This window comes from Crinia signifera, chromosome 2 (genome assembly GCF_055691185.1).
Source record: "Crinia signifera chromosome 2, ASM5569118v1, whole genome shotgun sequence".
In the NCBI taxonomy this organism is placed as follows: domain Eukaryota; kingdom Metazoa; phylum Chordata; class Amphibia; order Anura; family Myobatrachidae; genus Crinia; species Crinia signifera.
This window is the reverse complement of record NC_139218.1, coordinates 368,555,143-368,574,689: the sequence shown is the minus strand read 5'-3', so window position 1 is coordinate 368,574,689 and position 19,547 is coordinate 368,555,143. Positions and strand designations below refer to the sequence as shown.

Genomic DNA, 19,547 nt, shown 5'->3' with positions numbered 1-19,547 from the left:
CAGTAGAAGACATTATGTTATCAAATAATCCTAGATTGAAAGCCTACCACTCTGTCCAGATGGACATTTCAACCAGAGATTTCACAGCAATAACGCAGTATTACGTTGGCCACTCGCTCCTTTTGTCATGGTTGCTGCAGGAGTGGGGATGTATTCCAAGATAATATAACTGAAACAGACCCAAACCACTGTAATAAAAACTTTGGATATTAATCTGGCATAGAGATTAGCCATGTGTAACTTCATAAAAAAGGAGAAGGTCCAATCATGGAAGCCTTCCAATCTATAAAGTTACATGTACACCTGCACATCAAAATTTAGGAAAAATTGATAAGTTATGTTAACCATGTTTAAGTACAGATTAAGTAACCTGTACTCAGTTATGGCTTTTTGTAAAAGCTGAACTGTTGTAATACTTTGAGGACTCTTTGGGAACCCCAGGTTTGCAGGAATTTGTTTTTTTTTTTATGATAACTAGCTCCTAGCTGTACCCAGGTCCTAAAAAAAAAAAAAAAACCACCACACAACCCACCACCAACATTGGCCATGTACAATAAAATAGCCTTAAAGTGTCATGTATAGAATATAATTATGCAAGAGATATCACCCTTCCCTTCTGGTATCCAGTCATGGGACTAGATATCCACTGAAAGAAAGGGAACTGTTGACCTTAGGGACTGGTAAGATCAACATAGAGGCAGTACCAAGTATCCATGTTAAAGAACTTGTATTGCTCTACAGACAGCCGGACTTCCCAACGTTAACAGCAAAGTCAGACACCTGTGAAACAAGAGCTGTATCTGACCATGCATTCAGGAATCCTGGACTTCCACTAGGGCAGATGCTGGGGGTTCATATAGAGATTGACATGTTTCCAGCATGAATATACGCCTGTTCAAAAAATATAGTTTATGGCAACCCATGTGGAGCCTCAAAAAAGGAGATTGAGGCCTGTGACCACCATTACATGCTACAGACTTCCAATTTTGTATTTTTTTGGGGCCCAGTAGAAACCTTTGTATCTCTTGGGGAGCCTATATTTGATTATACAGTATGCAGCCACATAGCAATAGGACCAGTAATACCCATGGTTTAGTTTACATCTGCAGGTTAGTTATGCCAGGGTTGATTAATAACCCCAGAAACTGTCCAGTAGTACCCTATATCCATTTATACACCTCATTCAAAGCCAAGGAATGCCCAGCACTTTCTCAAGCCATCTGATATTGTACACTAATGCATGCATGAGTACAGGCGACCTGCCCAAGAAGAGTTGTGCATCTAGGCTACACCCTCTAGATAATGCCAGACCCACCTGTGGCTTTACCCTTTTGGGCCATCAGGTTCAGAAGAGATCAAAGGTGGGGAGGTATGCTGAAATGATCCTCAAGATAAACTCTAATATAAAATTAGTGGGCTCAGTTTAGTATAAAGACAATCCCCAGCAGAGATAGGGGGGCAGGAAAGAATTTCCACACAAACATGCACTAAAATATTTAATTGTATCACATCTGTTCTAACAAGGAGCTTGAAAACACTATATTTACAGTACAATGTTTAACAAAAATGGACAGTGCAAGTCAGGACAGGTAAACTAGCAGCAGGTTCATGCACAGGCCCCAATTCAGGTGTTTAAGTTGCGGCTCACAGAAAAATCCTGGTGTTCAAGATTTTACTTATGTATGTTTCAGAGCATACATTCACAATCTGATGCCTTTTGGAGATGGCATTGCCTCCAACTGCCCAACGAAGGGGTCACTGCTGTAGTCCATAGAGCCAATGCCACTATTCATATTATACACAGACACTGTTCTCAATTACACATGGATCCAAATACGGATATGGCAAATCCATGCTGCTGTTCCGCTCTTTAATGGATTGAGAGATCTCAACCAGCTTCTCCTGGAATTTCTTTATGAAGGTCTGTGGAACCTCCTCTGTAAAGCGCACATCAGCGTACTCGCCCAGACGTCTCTAGTGGGGAATGGGAAGTCTGGTTAAGGGAAATCCTAAACACATTTGGATTACATAAAGTCTATTCACCACCATATCAGAGTGATATGCACATGCATATATGGTGGGATTCTGTAGCAGTCTTTACATTTGTTAAATATAACAATGAGAAACCGAAAAGTACTAGATCTTAATCATTACATGAACTGTCCCAAGAACTCACCCGGTCCCTTGGCTCGCTACTAAGCACCCACTCAGTGGACATGCTAATAGTGGTAGTATTTACTTCAGGCAATGCATCCAGAATAGTCTGGGGTGTGGTTACTCCTTTCACTGTGGGAGGAGGAGTTTTAATTGATGAAGGACCATTGGGCATCCAGGCATAGAAGTCAAACTGCAATGGAAACCGAAGGGACATTTTAACCCCAGAATTTTTTTACAAAAAAAAGTTACACATGTTAATACATTGCAAACCAAGCTCAGACTATTCAGTAGTCTTCAACTCCAAGAGAAAAAAATAATAATAAGTGTATGAATCACATCACACAGGATCTTAAGAACAGCATATTGTAACATGTGATGATCCATTACCCACCTGACCACTGTTGACAGCTGCATGCTGAGCAGAACAAGTGAAGATCACCATGGTCAGGTACTTGATTAGCGAGGCCTTTGTCTCCAAGGAGGAGGGCATTCCTTTCAAACGGGAATAGTTAATGAGTCAACTAGACAGATCCCACGCATGGATTGTACTACACCCTTATTTACATCATATCAAGCACCCTATATCGAACACCACACAAGGTTAAGATAATTGAATTCTAGTGTTATTGAATTGTATACTTTTTAGCTGGTTTACATATAGGTTATGCTTAATTAGCAGATGCTAAACATGAATTCAAAACCAATGAATCAAAATGGCTAGGTGTTAAAGGATTATTTCTGATGTAAAATGGGACTTTCCGTCTATTGTGGTATATGACCTTTTGATACTACCATGCAAATCAGCATTGAAAAGAGCCGTTTGGCTCATTATGACCCCATGATATTTTGTAATATGAAGTCAAAGCAAAAAATTTATATGTTCCTTACCTGTAGATTTGTACTCCAGGAAGCCTTCTTTGAATATCTCGGCCACCCAGGCCTGAAGTTCAGGGTCTGTACCGACAACCACATCGCTCTCATAGTAGTAATTAACAATTTTGGATACAAAGCTGAAGATAAAGCAAGAGGTACAATCAGTGAATCAAGTATGGATGATTTACAGAAGTGATGGAGGTGCAATGAATTGAAGGTCACATTTCCTTTATCAGGTATGCAAGAAACATCAATGTTTTCTATATACAGTAGGAGCAAGTTTCATCTTTGCTCCTTTGGCCATGGCTAGCCATGGCTATTCTATTGTTCTCAGCTGCAATACGTATTGTATTACAGCTGAGAACAATAGAATAGCCATGGACAAAGGAGCAAAGATGAAACTTGCTCCTACTGTACTATACTACAGCATATTTATAATATGACCAGAACTACTGTACCTCTCCACAGCCAACCAGATCTTCATCCCATCATCCCTATACAGGTAATTGGGAATGGCCTCCAATCCTCTTGCCTGGATGTCATCAGGGAGACAGAGGCTGCTGTAAGTGACCTTATCCATTGCATTTTTCAGTAGTATTGGAAGCCCCCCACCTCCGGTTACATTAGCCTGGATAAAAAAAAAAAAAAAAAAAAAATTGAAAATGGCAATGATTCAGTTTGCCTATATTACAATAAATTATTCAGTCAAAGTTATATGAAAATCTAGATCTAGAAGGGGCGATGGTTTGGCCATCCAGGCAGAGTGATGTTCTGGAGGACTGCCTGATAGGAGGAATCCTGACTCACAGGGGCTATTCTCCTGTGTGGGGGTCCACGACCCCATAGAGTGAGAACAGAACCTGTGGTGAGCAACCTTTTCTCTTGGGGTAGAAGCTCCAGGGGTTGTCCCGTCCCAATAGACATAGTAGAATCTTCCAGCCACGGGAACACCTGCTTAATGCATTTCGGACCATTGGGGTCCTTCTTCAGAAGCATGATGTATCCCGTGGCTGGTAGGGATATAAATAGTGAAAAAAGGCGCTAAAACAGCAATTACGCTGCTCTGACTCTATACAGGAAGCGGAAGTGATACTCCATTATTTGTGTTCCACCTGGCGCTCCCAATGCGTTCCATAGTAGCGGAACGTCACTTCCAGTACGGAAGGCTCCGTATTGCACACTGCCCATTCAATGGAGCGCATCTCAATTGCATATGCGTTCCAGACGGACGGAACATGACTTCCGGGATTTGAAGGATCACATATTGCACATTTGCCCATAATAATACAATCTGTAAACACAATTTGATATAATCTTCTCCAGAGTTTTTCTTTAGTCCATATTTCCATACAAAAAAACCTCCTCCTTTCAGATTCAGTATTAGTCCTTGTTTTACTTAGTCCATATATAGAGAAGACAAAAAAAGGGGAGGGGGAGAAAATAGAGGGAAGTCAAGCAAATTTTACAGAATCAATCCATATTATATAAAAAATACTGTGCATCATATGTTAAAAAATATATATAAAAACATGTAATAAAACAGATACTTAAAAAACAGCTAAAAGGCAATTTTTATAAAAACCATTTAATTTCAAGATCACTGTTAAGACCATTTGGCACCAGAGTATTGAGCTTAAAAATCCACCTCATTTCACATTGGGCTAGGTGGGTTTCTATATTTTTATTACACCATGTGGGTGTAATTATTTCGAGAACACCAAATGATTTAATACAACATTCTTTGGAGTTGTGTACCTTTTTAAAATGAACTGTGTGGGTTTCTAAACCCTTTCTTATATTGTACACATGCTCTGCTAGACGTGTTTTTAGGTTCCTGGTGGTTTTGCCCACATAAAATAAGCCACAATCACATTGTAAAAAATATATGACATTCTTAGAATTACATGTGATAAAATCATTAACTTTAAAACTGGTGCCATTAAAAGTGTATTCTTTGGTTTTACTTATGCCTTTAGCTGTTCTACACATCAAGCACATTCCACAACGGTGGAACCCCTTTGTGCGGTCACTTGTTCGGGGCATTACATCAAGACAACTTTTAAAAAGCTTGTTCTTTAGTGGTGGTGCTTTTCTGTAAATAAAGCCTGGATTGCATGGTAAAGATGCACCTATTACTGGATCACTTTTTAGTAAATGCCAGTTCTTTTTTAATACAGCCTCAAACTTTTTTTGTGCTCAGGGTTATAGTCTGAGATGAAAGACCATTCTGTATTCTTTTTAGGTTTCTTTACTTTTTTCTCCAAGGAGATCTTTTCTTTTAATTGTATCTGCTTTCTCTTTTGCAACCATTAATTCTTTTTGATCGTATCCTTTTGCACGGAAACTATTCGCCATTTCAGACACCTGGTTCTCATATACATAATTTTCTGTGCAGTTACGTTTGACCCTCAGAAATTGGCCATAAGGGATACCCTCAAGCCAATTTCTGTGGTGCTGGCTATTTCTCTCTATGTAACTGTTAGAGTCAATAGCCTTAATATGATTTGATGTGCAAATAGCATTATCCTTAATATAAATATTCAGGTCTAAAAATACAATTTTTTTCCACGCTCCAGACAAACGTTAAATTTAGATTAAAATCATTTTGATTAAGACTGTTAAAAAAGGTTAAAAGGGTTGTCTCATCCCCCTTCCATACCATAAAAACATCTATGTAACGTTGCCAGGAGACCACTTGCCCCCAGCTCCGGGCCCGACCAGATGACAAGCTCCTCCCAGTACGCCATATATAAATTGGCATAGCTGGGGGCAAATCTGGTCCCCATTGCAGTTCCAACCATCTGCAGGTAAAAATTTCCATTAAAATAGAAGAAATTATTTTCTAAAATAAAGGTTATACTCTCCAAGATAAGTTTTTAATTTTTCTGACATTGATGTTTTGTTAGGTGGAAACAATAACAAAACCTGAATATGATTTTGTTACAATCAAGGAACCTTCAGTACCCACAATGTATGTGCTACCGAAGGTACACAAGAGCCTAACCAGTCCACCTGGCAGGCCGATTGTTTCGGGTACAAACAGCTTAACCTCAAATCAGCCTTAGTGGACTATCACCTCCAACCGATAGTTAAAGAAACTAAGGCGTACCTCAAAGATACAAAAGATGTGTTACAAAAAATTGAGAGGATAAATTGGGGACCTGGTTTCTTCCTTGTAAGTGGTGATGTGTCCACATTGTACACCATAATTGATCCCACAAAAGGAAGAATAGCTGTAAAGTTTTTTCTTGACATCAATGTCAGAAAAATTAAAAAAAAACTTTTATCTTGGAGAGTATAACCTTTATTTTAGAAAATAATTTCTTCTATTTTAATGGAAATTTTTACCTGCAGATGGTTGGAACTGCAATGGGGACCAGATTTGCCCCCAGCTACGCCAATTTATATATGGCGTACTGGGAGGAGCTTGTCATATGGTCGGGCCCGGAGCTGGGGGCAAGTCTGGTCTCCTGGCAACGTTACATAGATGATGTTTCTATGGTATTGAAGGGGGATGAGACAACCCTTTTAACAGTCTTAATCAAAAGGATTTTAATCTAAATTTAACGTTTGTCTGGAGCATGGAAAAAAATTGTATTTTTAGACCTGAATATTTATATTAAGGATAATGCTATTTGCACATCAAATAAGGCTACCGACTCTAACAGTTACATAGAGAGAAATAGCCAGCACCACAGAAATTGGCTTGAGGGTATCCCTTATGGCCAATTTCTGAGGGTCAAACATAACTGCACAGAATGATTTATATGAGAACCAGGTGTCTGAAATGGCGAATCGTTTCCGTGCAAAAGGATACGATCAAAAAGAATTAATGGTTGCAAAAGAGAAAGCAGATACAATTAATAGAAAAGAAAAGATCTCCTTGGAGAAAAAGTAAAGAAACCTAAAAAGAATACAGAATGGTCTTTCATCTCAGACTATAACCCTGAGCACAAAAAAGTTGAGGCTGTATTCAAAAAGAACTGGCATTTACTAAAAAGTGATCCAGTAATAGGTGCATCTTTACCATGCAATCCAGGCTTTATTTACAGAAAAGCACCATCACTAAAGGACAAGCTTGTTAAAAGTTGTCTTGATGTAATGCCCCGAACAAGTGACCGCACAAAGGGGTTCCACCGTTGTGGAATGTGCTTGATGTGTAGAACAGCTAAAGGCATAAGTAAAACCAAAGAATACAATTTTATGGCACCAGTTTTAAAGTTAATGATTTTATCACATGTAATTCTAAGAAGGTCATATATTTTTTACAACGTGATTGTGGCTTATTTTATGTGGGCAAAACCAACAGGAACCTAAAAACACGTCTAGCGGAGCATGTGTACAATATAAGAAAGGGTTTAGAAACCCACACAGTTCCTGCTCATTTAAAAAAGGTACACAACTCCAAAGAATGTTGTACAGTATTAAATCATTTGGTGTTCTCGAAATAATTACACCCACATGGCGTAATATAGAAACCCGCCTAGCCCAATGTGAAATGAGGTGGATTTTTAAGCTCAATACTCTGGTGCCAAATGGTCTTAACAGTGATTTTGAAATTAAATGGTTTTTATAAATATTGCCTTTTAGCTGTTTAAGTATATGTTTTATTACATGTTTTTATATATTTATTATTTTTTAACATATGATGCACAGTATTTTTTATATAATAATGGATGGATTCTGTAAAATTTGCTTGACTGCCCTCTATTTTCTCCCCCTCCCCTTTTTTTGTCTTCTCTATATATGGACTAAGTAAAACAAGGACTAATACTGAATCTGAAAGGAGGAGGTTTTTTGTATGGAAATATGGACTAAAGAAAAACTCTGGAGAAGATTATATCAAATTGTGTTTACAGATTGTATTATTATGGGCAAATGTGCAATATGTGATCCTTCAAATCCCGGAAGTCATGTTCCGTCCGTCTGGAACGCATATGCAATTGAGATGCGCTCCATTGAATGGGCAGTGTGCAATACGGAGCCTTCCGTACCGGAAGTGACGTTCCGCTACTATGGAACGCATGGGGAGCGCCAGGTGGAAAGCAAAAAACGGCGTTCCGCTTCCGGTCACGGCACTGATCACTTCCGCTTCCTGTATAGCGTCAGAGCAGCGTAATTGCTGTTTTGGTGCCTTTTTTCACTATTTATATCCCTACCAGCCACGGAAACATCATGCTTCTGAAGGACCCCAATGGTCCGAAATGCATTAAGCAGGTGTTCCCGTGGCTGGAAGATTCTACTGCTTATCTACTGTGTCTATTGGGACGGGACAACCCCTGGAGCTTCTACCCCAAGAGAAAAGGTGTCCGGAGCCTGGCTACTTTGGTGGAGTGATCCCTGGGTGTAACCTCCCACTTGTTATCACCGGCTGGTGATTATATGCTGTTTTTTATCTTGGAAATTGTGAGTGCATAATAAATTGTCCCCCCCCCTACCTTTTTGAAAAAAGGTGTTGCACTATTCTTCTATTTCCATTTTAGAGCATATTTCACAGTCTGTGGAGATTTTGGTTACCTATATGAAACACCTGTAGGACCGGCTGAATCTTTGAAAGAATTCACACTACAAACTTCTATGGACACTTGCACAATAAATAGTGTAAGTTAAATCCTGGAAAGCGCCTTATGTACTAGTAACTTTACCTTTGTATTCCATATTTCTGAAAAGTTGGTGAACTTTTCTCTACTAGTGCTGGCTGCTTCCGGGCATCAGCGCAAATAATTGCACACTTTTTGCCTTTTGTACTCCCCTCCACAAGTCACACCCTAATCAATCAAACCATGCGAGCTGGCAGAATTTTCTGCAATGGTTGTTTAAAGGATCTCACCTGATCAAAGACACCCCCTGGACCTATAAGTTCTGACCTGGCAAGGACGTTGATTTCAAGTGTATAGCGGAGATGTGGAATAATTAGCTGTAAAATTAGAAAAATATTGGCATTATAATACCATCTGAACTAGACCTTTTGGAGTAAATTAGAATTTATATACAGGAAGTACAGTAGCCAGTGTGTTTACACTGGTTACCATCCCTTCAAAAGGAAACATTAACAGTAACGCCAACATTCTGGTAGCTGTGCATGCCCAAAAGATTCAACAGTTCAATTGCTCTGTTGGGTGCAGCCGGCACACAAAACACTTATTCCCCCATAGAGGTTATTGTATCAAATAGGATAATTGTGCAGAAATAAAAGCCCAATTTTTACATTCTAATTATAGCCACAAAATTAAAATTTACATGCAGAACATTCCACTTCAACGCTCCATATTAAAGTGACCTTCTCAGCCCATCTCCAGAACCCCTGCTATGAGAGTCACTCCAAGACAGGGTTTAAAACCAGATCTCACCTTGTACACTGGGTGGCTCATTGGAAGTTGTCTGGTGGTTGCAATGTTGAAGACCTCAGCAAAGAGATGAGTGCGGAGAAGGTGAGTGTCCCCTTGATGCACCTGGAATTCAGAGTTACGCACCCAGATCTTGGCCAGTAACCAGTCAGATTCTGAGTCACTGGGCAGGAAGATTGGTGCGTTCTCTCCTGGGGTCTGAGCCAACTGTAGTAGAAACAGAACTGTCACTACAGCACCAGGTACTCTTCCTCTACCATAGTGTTTACACTTAGCATTATGTAATCACAAAAGCCTAGTTCGCAATTAATCTTTGCATTTGAAAGAACGTGTGCCGATTAAGATAAAATGTTAACCATTTAGCTATAAAACACTTATGTATTTATACATTTACCCAAGACTTGCTTCACCTTGGTTGGGACACAGTTTAAAATGAATCTACCCCCTGTTGGGCCAATAAGGTATACAATGCCTTACTCTAGAATTCTGCAGTTGAATTGTCACAAATTGCTGTGAAACACTAATTAGTATACCCTGACAAATTAGATGGGCAGCTGGAACAGGAAAGTAATAGGGCATGGGTCTTCAACCTTTGGCCCTCCAAATGTTGTGAAACTACATGTTCCAACATGCATTGCCACATTTTTTCCTATAAGAGCATGCCAAAACTGTCAGGGCATGCTGGGAAATGTAGTTCCACAACATCTGGAGGGCCACAGGTTGAAGACAATAGGGAATGCGGTCATTTGGTCTACAGCATTATGTAGACACCATTAAGTTGACAGGGAAAAGGTCATTAGTTCGACAAGGAGTTTATCACTTTTTTTTAGCCAATATGTGCCGACAGGCGGTATTTCATGCCCTACCATCCACTAGGGCGTGGTGGGAGAATAAAATAGTGTGCCAAGAGTAGCAAGGCACCGTGCCCGACGCATAGTGAGCAATAAACGGTGTCCATGTCGACTGTTGACATTCAGAAAAAAAAAAAGAGAAACCCCATGTCGATCTAATGACCTACAACCATGTCGACCTTTTCCCATGTTGACCTAATTACGGTCTACCATAATGCTGTAGACCAAATGATCCCAACTCAGCAATAGGCCATGTACCTGTGCATCATCTCAGGTTTAGACAGTTCACATGTGAATATTACCTTTTGAATAAAGAAGATCTAGTCAGCATCCAGATATTCAAGGTTAGGTGTAAAATACTCAGGACCCTTTGTTAAAAGGCTATTGAGCTTGACTACTGGTAGACCGAACCACATTAAACAAGCACTATGTCTATTGTTCTATCGCAGAATAGGTCTGATCCTTACAAATATTTTTAAAGAAGGCATTTGTCACCTTAGATGGGTCAGTATCCTCTCAGGGGAGAGCATACTACAATGCTTGAGGCCAGATTATAGCCTTTTTCAATCATGTAAATATTAAGAGGACCGAATGCACAGGGGCGTAACTATAGCACCGCAGCCACCGCGGGGGGGCGCTCTGCATGTGGGGGCGCTGGGGGCTGCGGTGCTATAGTTAAACCCCCCCTCAATCCCCCGCAGACTTACCTATCGCACTGGTCCCGGCGGCTCCGTTCTGCTTAGGACCACCACAAAATGGTCGCCCCCATATAGCACACAGTTCTCTGAAACTGTCTGCTGTATGGGGGCGGCCATTTTGTGGTGGTCCTCAGCAGAAGAACGGAGCCACCGGGACCAGCGCGATAGGTAAGGCTGTGGGGGATTGAGGGGGGGTTTGCATGGGCGGCGGGGTAGGGATGTCCCCCTCTAACGGCAGGGGGGGGGGGGCACCAAAAACGTAGCTACGCCACTGCGAATGCAGGTGCCAAGATTGATACTCGGAAATATGTGCAATCCACATACTAACTCCCCATGTTTAGAGCCTTGAAGTACAAAGTTTGTTGTTTGTTGCAACATTACGCATATTGCTATTCACACACACACACACACACACACACACACACACACACACTAGTAGTGACCTCCAGTTCTCAAATTCCATCAATAGGTGATTAACATGTTAAGGTCCACACACACCGAGCGGCTTTCCCCCTGCCCGGCGCCGATGAGAAAGAGGGGGCGGCTTTGCAGAGCTATGCAAAGCCTTTCCTGAAAGCCGCTCATCTGCTATAACCAGCAGATGAGCGGCTTTCCCGGCGATGATGCGGGAGCACGCAGCAGCGCTCATCGCCCGGGCATACACACTGGGCGGCTTTGAGCTGAAAGCCGCTCAAACTGGGTGTTTTGAGCGACTTTCAGCTCAAAGTTGCCCAGTGTGTATGGGCCTTTAGTGATGGTTGATGTGGAGATCAACCACTGACCTATATGGTGGTTTTTCTACAACAAGTTTAGGGGTCATTGTCCAGATTTAAATCATGATCTTACAGACAGGAAATCATATTCAATAGACATTAGAAGACAGACTTGCCTGGATGGCTATTGGGACAAGTTGATCTTTGGGAGTTTTCCACAGTAGACACATAGGGGCAGCGATATATTGTGGCTTTCCATTTATGGATTTATTGGCAGGAACCCCATGCAGCAGCTTGTAATCTATCAGGAAGATGTTGCCATTCTACAAGACAAGCACCAGTTTACTGCATGGTATACAAGTCATCAGGAGGGCTCTTTTGGGATATACTGTACATGCCCCCCACAAAAAAAAACAACCCAAGCCAAAAAGAAAACAGGCCTTATGGCCACAACCCACCTCTAGTTCTTTCTGAAGACTGGTGGAGGTCCCCAGAGATGCAGCCACCATGTGATCACTAACTGGGAAGTTCTCAGGAATAGTGGAGCATTTCCTGATTAGCGTAGGGTTAATTCCATTAAGATATTGACTTCCAAAGAAGTGATCCTCCTTCCAGATCTCAGCTACCTTATCTGGGGATAAAATTCAGCAAGAATGTTTCATATGGTCATTCATTGCAAGTTGAGGGACTAGGAGATACAGTATGTGTCTTGCACTGTACACAAAAGCACTTTATAGTCCGTTACATCTTACATCAGGGGTGGCCAAACGGTCCTCGAGTTCTACCAACGGTCCACGTTTTCCAGGTTACCTAGCTGGTGCACAGCTGTAGTCATTACTAACTGTTATATTTTCAAATATGCTGCATTCATTCCTACTATATATCCACAGGTTGCCTGGAAAACATTCAGTTGATAGATCTTGACAGGTTTGGCCACCCCTGCCTTACATGAGCAAGAGGTGAACTTTCTTCAGTCACTCCCTTATTAAGTAGTTCCTGTAAAGGAGAGTATGTGGCCAGAGACTAAACATACCTGCATTTTCAGACCTCCTTAGGTAGAAGAGCAGTTTGATATCTTCGATATTGGTCCATGATTCTGTACATTGTAAGAAGCCATTCATCTTCATATCCAATACCCTGTGGAAGAAAGTGATAAAGGTTTCAAATAACCAACAGAAATGGACTTCATATCCTGGAGAGCTCCAAAGAGAAATATAGACTAGTTCTTTTTATTGAATGATCCCAAATGCAGTTTGTTACATGCCTGGTCCTCATCTACTCTGACTAGATACTTACGTGGATAACAGGGCATAGCCAAAGCTGCTCAGTTTTAGGAAGGAATACCGGTCATTAGTCGGTAGTTGTGCAACCTTGTCCACAGCAATGCAGTGAGGGACACCTTCTGCATAAGATTTCCACCTGCAGGCAACAAAGCTTAATGTTATACAAAGTGATCAATTATGCTATTCCTACATGGACCACACTTCTCCATTCCTAGAACTTTTGATTATAGAAACAGCGAGATTTCAATTTCGCCTTCAATAAGGGTTCTTATTGCCCAATTTACAGTTACATTTTATATACCCTGGTCAGTATATTAAGTAGAGTCAGGCAACAAGACAAGTGCTGCTAAACATAAGCATAGTGTCACAAGGCTAGGGCCATGTGATAGGTTTTAGCTGGAACTGCTGTACGAATGAGACTTATTTTAAGACCTTCAGGTTGGAGTATTACTGTCTACACCAGGTAGTTGACCCAGGACAGAGGCACAGGCTCAAAAATGCTAGTGGTATTCTCCATGAAACCCCCAAAATTAAAATTGCTGATAAGAACTAAGCCGGACTGGCTGGACTGAAAATGGAACTTATAGACTGGAATGGCAAGAGAACTGGACCACTAGGTTTCCTCCAAAGTCAGATTCCACTATCACAGGCTGATTGCGATGTTGCTTTGGTGACTGAGGCTCTGGATTTAACGGATGACTACTTCTAACCAGTGTTCCCTCTAAGCTGTGCGCGCGCACACAACAACGAGCGTGCGCACAGACATGACAGAGCGCACAAAGCAGCAGTGGTCCCTTTTTGCAGTTGTGGACTCAATTAATGTGCGTTTCACCCATTAACAACATTGTGTGCTGTGTTTTGAATGTTTACATGTTTAATATCATTTTGAAGTAAAGTTAACGCAAATACTGAACGTCATTTTCCAGTTATATATAAGTGACTCACAAAATTTTAAATTTCCTTCCAAAGTTGCACAGGCAAAATCTTTTGCCGCACACAGCCTTCGTAAAATCAGAGGGAACATTGCTTCTAGCCATTCTATGCAAGATGGTGATGCACAGTACTGGAATTGGCAGGAACTAGAGTCTGCTGAACCATGAGCATCCTACACTAGCTGCAGCTAACTCCACACACCTCTCTCCATGCACCTTCAGGGCAGACTTTTACAATGTCTGCATAACCAGCCGAGTTATCTGGCTGAAATAGTGCCAGATCATTACACACAGGTGTCATCATGGGCCTCCGCAGTATTTGAGTGCAAGGAAGCTCTTTTTAAATTTCTTGAGATGGTTTGGTATAGAACCACCCTAAAGGAAGGTATGGCTACCCTTCCGCAGAGGTTTAAGTCCCTAAAACACTATACACATTCTACGTGCATAGCAGTTTCAATTTAGGCAAGTAAACTTATAGGCAAGTAAACTTGTTTCATAACCAGCAAATAGAACTACACATTACCATAGCATATTCAGAACATCACGTTTGAAAAATAGCTTTTTCCCAGCTGCCGTTACCGACTAACCAAAATTGTTAATTTGTACTTGTTTCCTGTTCTGTGACCAAGATTATAATTTCGTTGTTTTACAATTTTTTTATTGTGTTGCAATGACAATAAATTCTTATCTTATCTTCAGTTATACACAGGAACTAACGTCAGCTTGTCCTAGTTACTAGAAAGAAACTTCACAGTAGGAGACAAATGGGATTATCCTAGATGAAGAACTTGCCACTCCTCTGGCCAAAATGACATTTCAGCAAAAGAGACATAATCGCAATAAGTACAGATAAGTATAAAATACTACATGTATATTGGCCACTGTAGAGGCCCTTATTCTGAATCGTGCGGTACGGGCCGCGTGCGGCTGTACCGCCGATGTTTTCAGTCTGCACATGCGCAGAGGTCAATCTGCGCATGTGCAGCCGAATTCGCCGCAGACGTATTTCGTCCGCCGCAAAGGGGGCGTATAGGGGCTTCATACCCTCATTTCCCTATGCATACGCCCCGCGTTTCATGGGCGTTCCCATGCAAACGCGGGGCGTATGCATGGTAATGAGGGTATGACGCCAGTGATGGGGGCGGAAAGCTGACGTCGCCGGATGTCAGTTCTCCGGCCCCATACAAGCTATCACACGGACGATTGTCCGTGTGGTCTCAGCTTGCGGGAGCTGCTGGGGCGTGCGGCCCTGCCTTCGATGGTCGACGACCATCGAATGCAGGGGGCAGCTCCCACCATGGTGGAGGCGTACGCCCCACCATTTTCATGCGGATCGCCAGCCGTCCGTGTACGGACGGCCGTGGCGATCCGTAGTGTGGGCGGGGATTGGTTTGTGCGGCCGGAGCACCGTGTGCGGCTCCGGCCGCACGATTCAGAATAAGGGCCACGGTTCTTAATGTATTATCTGGGCTCCCATGTTAAATGCACCCAATTTTTTCATACCCCTACCATCCAACTACGCATGGAGTTGATTTTATATAGTGTGGCGAGCGCAGCGAGCCACCGTGCCCGAAGCGTGGCGAGCAGACATTGTCTCATAAGAAAAACGGGAGCCCAGATATTACATAAGTACCCCACTCACTTGTGGGTTTCTCGCTCCATCTCCAGTTCCTTTTGTCGTTGTTGCTGGAGAATAGGGGAAGTACTCCCAGATAATAGGATGCCTGAAATATACCAAAACGCAAGAGCACTAATTAAGCTTGGTTATTAATCTGGCACAGAGCTAAGCCATGTAACTCAAGGAGAAGATCCATCTATGGAAATCTGGGTATGGATCATAGGATAGACAAGCATTAGGTCGACAGTCCAAAAGGTAAACATGGGGTTTTTCATAGTTACATAGTAGGTGAGGCTGAATAAAGACATGCATCCATCTAGTTCAACCTATGTTTATATAGTTAATCCCTTGTTGTATAGTAGGCTCTGATATTTTAAAGACCGATTATGTTACTTATTCGTACCCGTGGATATATTTTTAACCAATAAATGTTTTCCAACCTTATTTTAAACATATTTATAGTGTCTGCCGACACCACTTCTTCAGGAAGAGAGTTCCAAAGTTTAACTGTTCTGACTAAGAAATTCTCTTCTAGATGAACAATCTTTTTTTCTTCTAATCTAAACTTGTGCCCTCTCGTCCTAGGTTCCAGTCTAGCAGAAAAAAAGGGTGCTTGACAGTTCCTTATATTGGCCCCTAACGTATTTATACATATTGAGCATGTCCCCCCTTAAACGTCTCTTCTCTAGTGTAAAGAAAACTAGATGTTGACATGGACACCATAACGTAGCACTGCTGCACCTGCTATGCTTTGGGTACAGTGCCTCCCCACGCTCAGCACACTATTTTATTTTCCAACCACACTCTAGTATATTGTAGGGCATGAAATTCCGTCTGTCGGCACATGTCAGCTCAAAAAAAACACCCACGTTGACCTTTAGACTGTCAAGCTTACCCCTGCCAACCCAATAACCATATCCCAGGAACATACATACAATGCTTTGGCTACTGCTTTATGGGCTATCATATAGATAATGATGAGCGAGATCTCACCCTTCCCTTCTGGAATCTCGACAGTCATTGGACTAGATAGCCACTTATAGAAAGGAAACTGGAAGCGTTGACCACCAGGACTGGTAACATCAACATAAAGGCAGTACCAAGCATCCATGTTAAAGAACTTGTATTGCTCTACAGACAGCCGGACCAGCAGGAGATCTCCAAGATCATTCTCAATGTTGATGGCAAAGTCAGACACCTGTGAAACAAGAGCTGTATCTGAGAAACATGCATGCAGGAACCCTGGGCTTCCACTAGGGCAGATGCTGGGGGGGGGGGGGGGGGGGGGGGTCATATAGAGATTGACATTTGCAGCATGAATATATACTGTACCTGTTCAAAGAGGATCATTTATGGCAACCCATGTGGAGCCTCAAAGTAGACGAGACCACCAATACATGCCGTGAGCTTTATATTTATATTGGGCAGCCTGCACTTTATTACACAGTATGCAGCCCCATAGCAACAGGACCAGTGATGCAATAGCCAGGGCAGTTATTAGGTTGTCCACACTGGTGAGTAGTGTGTCCATAGTGTTGTACTCAACTTCTTTTCCTAAAACCGATTTATCGCCCTAGTAAAGCATTCGGGAGTTTAGGGATTTACACAGTAAGGAAAGGGAAATAAATTTAAAAACACATCAACTCTACTATATGTAGTCATAGTGCAACATTCCAAAATCACACCTATAATCTGCACAATGCAATCAGGTATTTTATCCCATCAGTCAACATCCACTTTTTTACTCCTTAAAATATAACTTTAAGTAACACAGTAATCATAAGATACTTACTGCTCCAGATCTGAAGTTGCTCCAGTTATGGGGCAGTTGATGTTTTGCACTTTCTCCCTTGGCTCCCACAAGAACAATGGAGATTTGTCCACATGTCCCAGCACTCAGGTCAGTCCCGGTTGCAAATCTAAGCTTGTAGGTCCCCATGATTTTGGACAATGATCCTCACAAAACCAGCTCTGTAAGAAAGTATACTAGAGATGAGGGCAGACCCCTGAGTTTTGATTTTGGTTCTAGAGGATTGTCATGATTTAGTTCTGGAAAAAAACACAATTAAGGGCTTGGGAATTCTTAAAAAAAAATTGGAAAAAATTGGGGAGCTTAATGTCACTCTGACCCATTATGTTCTCACATTATTCTTACCCTTAATATTTATTTCTAGTCAGTTTTGACCACCTCACAGTGTTTTCACCACTATTGGCTAAAGGCTTTAATGAGCTAGCAGGATACGGTACTTGTGGAGTATCACGGCTCCCATCGCATGCCATATATAGTGGCATGCGATTTTTACAGATTTTTGCAGTTTTTTGTCAAAATCGCATCGCATACGATTTTTCACTGAAAAGCATCCAAATGCATTGGAATTAATATGAAACATGTTCAATGGCCTCCAAATGTCATTTTTGAGGCTGTACCACCCCCACTATCAACGCGAACCCGAAGCATGGCGAGCCTGCGAGGGGCGGCGGTACGCGTCCTACGACCTTTTCATACCCCCACTATCCACGTCGGCGTGGAGTTGAGAATAGAAAGTGTGGCGAGCCCCGCGAGGGGACGCTGACACCTGTGAAGCCCGTGAGGGGACGCTTCAGGCTCGTGGCTCGCCACACTTTCTATTCTCAACTCCACGCCGACGTGGATAGTGGGGGTATGAAAAGGTCGTAGGACGCGGGCTCGCTGCGCTCGCCACGCTTCGGGTTCGCGTTGATAGTGGGGGTGGTACAGCCTCAAAAATGCCATTTGGGGGCCATTGAACATGTTTCATACTAATTCCAATGCATTTGGATGCTTTTCAGTGAAAAATCGTATGCGATTCGATTTTTTCGCATACGATCGTGGGAGCCGTGATAATCCACAAGTACCCAGGATACTAAGGGGGTTATTCTGGTTGCGACGGATGGCTCCGAATGTGGACGGACAGCCGATGGTTGGTGTTTGCGCATGTGCGAACGCCGCGCACGTCCGAATACGAAGTAAATTCTGTACAGAAAATGATCGGTCAGAGCAATCCGAACAGGGGGTGGAGAGGGGCGTGAAGGGCTGTTTGGGCTCATTACCATATGCATACGCCCCGCGTATGGTAATGCGGACGTGACACACGTGGGGGGGGGGGCGGACATATGACATAGCCGGATGCCAGCTGCCCGCCCATATCCCTGCTTTTGCATGTTGAAATGCCCGAGTGGTCTGGAGCACTCGGGGCTGCCTGACCACTTGGTCCTGCATTCGATTGTTGCTGACCATCGAATGATGGGGGAGGTTCCCAGAGATGGAGGAGGTGTTCAATGAAAAATCCACTCGCGGTCCATTCGGTCGGCGTCTTACCGCATTCGGACGGTGTGAGCGATCTGTACGGAAGGCGGGGCTAAGAACACTCAGTTCCTGTCCGAAAATATGCATCCGACCAAATCAACCAGAATAAGGCCCTAAGTGACAAACACACCACTATAATCCCCAGAGTGGTTGATATGAGAACAGTTACATTTGGTGCCCATTGATTTTTGGTCCCGCTGTATCATTCATCAGCCTTTAAAGACACCTAGTGGATAAACAAGCTTGGACTATGCAAATCCAAGTTAAGGGGGTTACAATAGTGGTATCCGGACTGATCATAAACTGACTCATGATAGACAGTCATATGGTCAAATGGTACACATGCTTTTTTTTACAAAATTTTCAGCTGACAGGCGGTATACATAGATAAAAGACATGCAGTACAAAGAACTTGGAATCAAATTTGAATCTATTTGTTATGTAGTGATGCTCTGAATTGGCCCAGCCAGACAAGTTCCAGGGTCCCCACACCCAAACATACATCCCAAGAAACCTGCCACTAAATAAGTACAAGAGAACTTACTTTAGATTGTGCCTGAGTCAGTAATGAGCAGCCACAGCTGGGTCCCTGCTTAAATACAATGTGAGTGCAGAGGGGGAGGGGAACTAATCTAGACTGAGGCAATCTCCAACCTCAGGTGTGTAGATATCCCCATACTATAGACCAGGGCTGGCCAAACTGGTCCTTGAGATCTAACAACAGTTCATGTTTTCCAGGCCACCTAACTC

At 42.4% G+C, this 19,547-nt stretch overlaps 1 protein-coding gene across 1 annotated transcript; it reads right to left on the bottom strand.

Annotated features, from left to right (window-relative positions):
• Positions 1–1,483: 1,483 nt before the first annotated feature.
• Positions 1,484–17,480, bottom strand: LOC146058045 (polyunsaturated fatty acid lipoxygenase ALOX15B-like). The gene is made up of 14 exons (XM_083170009.1): positions 17,265–17,480; positions 16,466–16,670; positions 15,497–15,578; positions 12,936–13,058; positions 12,673–12,776; positions 12,098–12,270; positions 11,816–11,962; positions 9,381–9,584; positions 8,861–8,947; positions 3,489–3,658; positions 3,046–3,167; positions 2,549–2,649; positions 2,177–2,347; positions 1,484–1,974 (listed from the first exon to the last, which is right to left on the bottom strand). The coding sequence occupies exons 1-14, from the start codon at positions 17,409–17,411 to the stop codon at positions 1,795–1,797; spliced, it is 2,016 nt and encodes a 671-aa protein (XP_083026135.1). The 5' UTR covers positions 17,412–17,480; the 3' UTR covers positions 1,484–1,794.
• Between the last annotated feature and the right edge of the window lie 2,067 nt (positions 17,481–19,547).